Genomic DNA, 4,593 nt, shown 5'->3' with positions numbered 1-4,593 from the left:
TTTAGACATGAATGTATAAAAGTTACCGTATTTTTGAACAAAAATACAACATTTGAATAAAGGTTTTGTATTTTCTAAAGTAGGTTTTGGTGTGTTTAATCTTTCTTCTAAAGATGTTAGCTGCTTATGTACCCTCCTGCTTCAACTCTTGACTAACAAGAACACATGTTCTGTATAACACCTCATGTATTTATACTCCAGCAGAAGCAGTTAAATATACAGCTTTCGACGTTGAGGAAATGTCTGGAGTCTGCAGACGATGTCAGTCTTGGTCCGTCTTGATGACTGCTGTCAGCCTATCTTTTCTTGTACTAACAGCATTTGTATCATCGTGTCATGGAGCATTTATGATGCCAGTAGGGTCAAAACGTCTGCCCTTGAGAACCCTATTTGCCCTTGAATACACACCACTTATTTGACTGAGGAGTGTGCTGCAGCTATAGTACTTTGGAAATGTGTGTGTTAGTCCGTGTGTGTGTGTGTGTGTGTGTGTGTGTGTGTGTGAGGGAGAGAAAGTGAGCTAATTCCATCATTGCACCTCCCTAATCCAGCCTGCCTGTTAAAAGGTGCCGCCGCCACATCGGGGGGCTGCAGAGCTCTCCTCTCCACCCTGTCAACATCTATTTCCAGCCTCCACCTCCACGACACGAGCGGACAGCCTGCAATTACTAGTCCTCCGTTAAGCAGCGAACTGAGGGAGCTGATTTTTTTACAATACATCTGCTAATAGACTTATTGCAGGTAACACACACATTTGCAGACACGCTATTGCATAGACACACACACACACACACACACACACATACATATAAACCCACACATACACACACACTTGTTCAAGTGTCAGCCATGAACGGCACAGAAGGGCCCAACTTCTACGTGCCCATGTCCAACAAGACGGGAGTGGTGCGCAGCCCCTTCGAGCACCCCCAGTACTACCTAGCCGAGCCCTGGAAGTACTCGCTGGTGGCCGCCTACATGCTCTTCCTCATCGCCACCGCCTTCCCCGTCAACTTCCTGACACTGTACGTGACGGTGAAGAACAAGAAGCTGCGGACGCCGCTCAACTACATCCTGCTGAACCTGGCCGTGGCGGACCTCTTCATGGTGGTGGGGGGCTTCACGGTCACGCTGTACACGGCGCTGCACGGCTACTTCGTTCTGGGCGTCGGCGGCTGCAACATCGAAGGCTTCTTCGCCACCCTGGGAGGTAGGCGCTGTGTGGAGAGTGTCTGAACCCTCAGAGATTAGTGTGTTGGAATGATGTGTGTTTACATTTTGTATTTATAGAGATGTTTTTTTGCAGCCACTTAAATCCAAAGCGACTTTTAAAAAAAGGTGAGGCTGAGGAGAATGATCAAAGCGTGCGTTCGATATCGGAGGCGCTGCAGCACAATGTTGAGCGCTGAGAAGAGGAAGTTTATAATAACAAGTGGAGTGCAGAGGATAGTTTTGTTTCATTAGTGGTAGTGGAGTGTATGATAGGATATAATGCAGCGCATTATGTTGTTCCAGCACTTTTGCTCAAAGTGCTGGAACAACAAACTGTTTTTTCATTCTTTTTAATTTTTTTCTTGCCTTCGAGAGCTCTCTGTGATTCTGAAAGGGGGGTAGAGCTTAAGGCACAATATATTTTATATTCCCATTAGAGGTTTATTTTCTTTTTTTATAGAGCTGAATGATCTTAAACCAAAAAAAGAAAATCACTCAACATCCCGAATGATTAATACAAATGATATGTAGAATGCAGCATAGGTGGAGATACTACTAAATTATGTAAATGCATACTGTCTGCGTGTGATTAATGACACGCACCAGCGCGTCATGGCTATCTCCTGCGTCCGCCTCAGGAGAGATCGCCCTGTGGTCTCTGGTGGTGCTGGCCGTGGAGCGCTACGTCGTCGTCTGCAAGCCCATGAGCAACTTCCGCTTCGAGGAGAAGCACGCCGTCATGGGCCTGGCCCTCACCTGGGTCATGGCGCTCACCTGCGCCGGCCCGCCTCTGTTCGGCTGGTCCCGGTAAAAGGAGAACACCCTTACACGCAGAACACGCTCGCATTTGGGTCAGAGAACATGAAACGGGAAAAGGGAATAAATAATACATACATACAATTCTTTCTGTGTTTGCTGATTAATTATGCATTCTGACACACATGCGTTGTGTGTGGGGGGTGGTGTTGGGGGTATGGTGTGTGGGGGGGGGATGCTGTTGGGGGGTGCTGTGTGTGCAGGTACATCCCAGAGGGCATGCAGTGCTCCTGTGGGATCGACTACTACACCCCCAAGCCTGAAATCAACAACACGTCGTTTGTCATCTACATGTTCATCCTCCACTTCCTCGTCCCGCTCTTCGTCATCTTCTTCTGCTACGGCCGCCTGCTCTGCACCATCCGAGCGGTACGACGCCGCCCCATGCCCACGAGTCCCGGTCCCCTCTGAACCACCGGTCCCCTCCTTCTTCTCTTTGTTTTATGACTCAGTTTAGCAGTTGTAGGCTCTGACCTTTCCCAGCACGACACGATACCTCAGCCTCACAGAGGGATTCATGTGTCAGGGATTAGTAACAGGAAAGACAGTTGTTGTTTTATTGTTGAGCTGAAGGGATTACCCTTTTCAAGTGTATGCACATGCAGAATTAAGAATCATAATGAGATATGCTATTATGTGATATGACTCATAGAGGTCATGACCTTGGTATTCTTTCAATCTTATTCTAAAATCCAATTTCCTAAAATACCTCAATAATGAATCTGCAGATAAAACTGCATATTTTATCAGCATATTAATATCTTCCTCATTTGAGGAATGCTATTTAGGTATTTAATGAAGGGGAAATGGAACAATGTGAACCACACCAAGGTCATGACCTCCACGAGTCCGATCACATCACATCTAGGTAATATCCTGACTGCATACTCTTGAAAGGCCGCGTGTGTATGCATGTATGCACGTGGGCATGTATGTATGCATGTAGGTATGTATGTATGTACGTACCTAGGAATGTATACATGGATGCCCGATCGCATCACACCTAGGTACGACCCTGACATATCCAGATGTAAGAGAGCAGCTGTGTTTAATTACCCTCCCTCCCAGGCTGCGGCCTTGCAGCAGGAGTCTGAATCCACCCAGCGAGCAGAGAAGGAAGTGACCCGCATGGTCATCGTCATGGTGATCTCCTTCCTGGTGTGCTGGGTGCCCTACGCCACCGTTGCCTGGTACATCTTCATCAACCAGGGGGCCGAGTTCGGACCTGTGTTCATGACCGCGCCCGCATTCTTCGCCAAGAGCGCCGCCCTCTATAACCCCGTCATCTACATCTTGCTCAACAGACAGGTGTGTGTATGTGTGTGTGTGAGTGTGTGTGTGTGTGTGTGTGTGCGTGTGCGTGTGCGTGTGCACGTGTGTGTGTATGTCTGTCGGGGCCAGTATGTATGTGTATTTGTGTGTGTGTGTGTGTGTGTGTGTGTGTGCATCATGTATAAGCTCAAATATTCATTTTTTGTCATCGGTGGGAAAACACAAGTGGGGTGAAATTCAAATGTGGTGGGGATCGTACAGTTGGGTTCAATCCATCAAAGTAACTGCTAGAGATAATTCAGTCATGCCCTTCACATTTGTGGAGACGCAGCCTCCCTATTCCTGCCCAAGGGCGTCACTCATGTCTCTGTGTGTGTTGTTGTGTGAGACTGAGGTGTCCCGTTGCGTCTCCCAGTTCAGGAACTGCATGCTCACCACGGTATGCTGCGGCAGGAACCCGTTCAGAGAGGAGGACACTGGGCTCAGCTCCAAAACCCAGTCCTCCACCATCTCTACCAGCCAGGTGGCCCCGGCTTGACCTTTGACCCGCTATGGCACTCAACCCCCTGCACCAGAATCCCAATCACACAGCCCCCAACCTTGTTCTGATTGGCCGGTGATTTTGATTTACCTTCCTCTCCGCGTTTGCCGCATCGGGCCTCATGCACACATACAGATGACACATACAGTTAAAGGCCCACACATGTTGTATAGGCTCTACCACACACAAACCAATGTACAATGGAGAGTGTTCATGTTGTGTTTTCTACTGCACACCCTCATGTTCACTGGAAAGCGTTCAGCTGGACTTGGTTGAGTTTTAAACTGTAAAACGTCCTGGGGTTTTTCTGGGCAACCCTCCAACTAAAAATGGCCTCTCTCCTTCTGGATTCTTCCTTCTATAATAAAAGGTTAAAAATCATTAGCCCAAATTAGAATATTACTTTATATGATGCATTATGTTACATCATGTTGTTCACATTGTGTATTTGATCGGACAGTCAACCTATGACATCTGTAACTGAACCAAAGTGTAAAATTTATAATTAATGAATGTATTTTTTTTTCATTTGTCTAGCTCTGTTCATTTTATTAGCTAAAACGTTTGTATTTATTGTCATTATCATTTCCATGGAGCTAAAAATGAAAATGATATCTTAGAAAGAAAGGCAAGGAGAAGAAAATAGGTGCCTTTTCATACAAAAAAGGATTTTAGCTCCGTACTAAATCTGTGGTGTGTAGCTTCTAGTTGGTCTGGGAGAACTGTCAGCACACAGAAGAAGCATTTCAGCG

At 46.7% G+C, this 4,593-nt stretch overlaps 1 protein-coding gene across 1 annotated transcript; it reads left to right on the top strand.

Moving 5' to 3' along the window:
• Nucleotides 1–849: 849 nt before the first annotated feature.
• On the top strand, nt 850–3,838 carry exorh (extra-ocular rhodopsin; the record flags this gene model as incomplete). The annotated part of the gene is made up of 5 exons (XM_079740681.1): nt 850–1,210; nt 1,851–2,019; nt 2,232–2,397; nt 3,097–3,336; nt 3,716–3,838. The coding sequence occupies 5 exons, from the start codon at nt 850–852 to the stop codon at nt 3,836–3,838; spliced, it is 1,059 nt and encodes a 352-aa protein (XP_079596807.1).
• Between the last annotated feature and the right edge of the window lie 755 nt (nt 3,839–4,593).

This window comes from Pollachius pollachius, assembly GCF_949987615.1.
Source record: "Pollachius pollachius genome assembly, chromosome: 8".
Classification (NCBI taxonomy): Eukaryota; Metazoa; Chordata; class Actinopteri; order Gadiformes; family Gadidae; genus Pollachius; species Pollachius pollachius.
The sequence above is the reverse complement of the archived record's forward strand: the minus strand, read 5'-3'. Positions and strand labels throughout refer to the sequence as shown.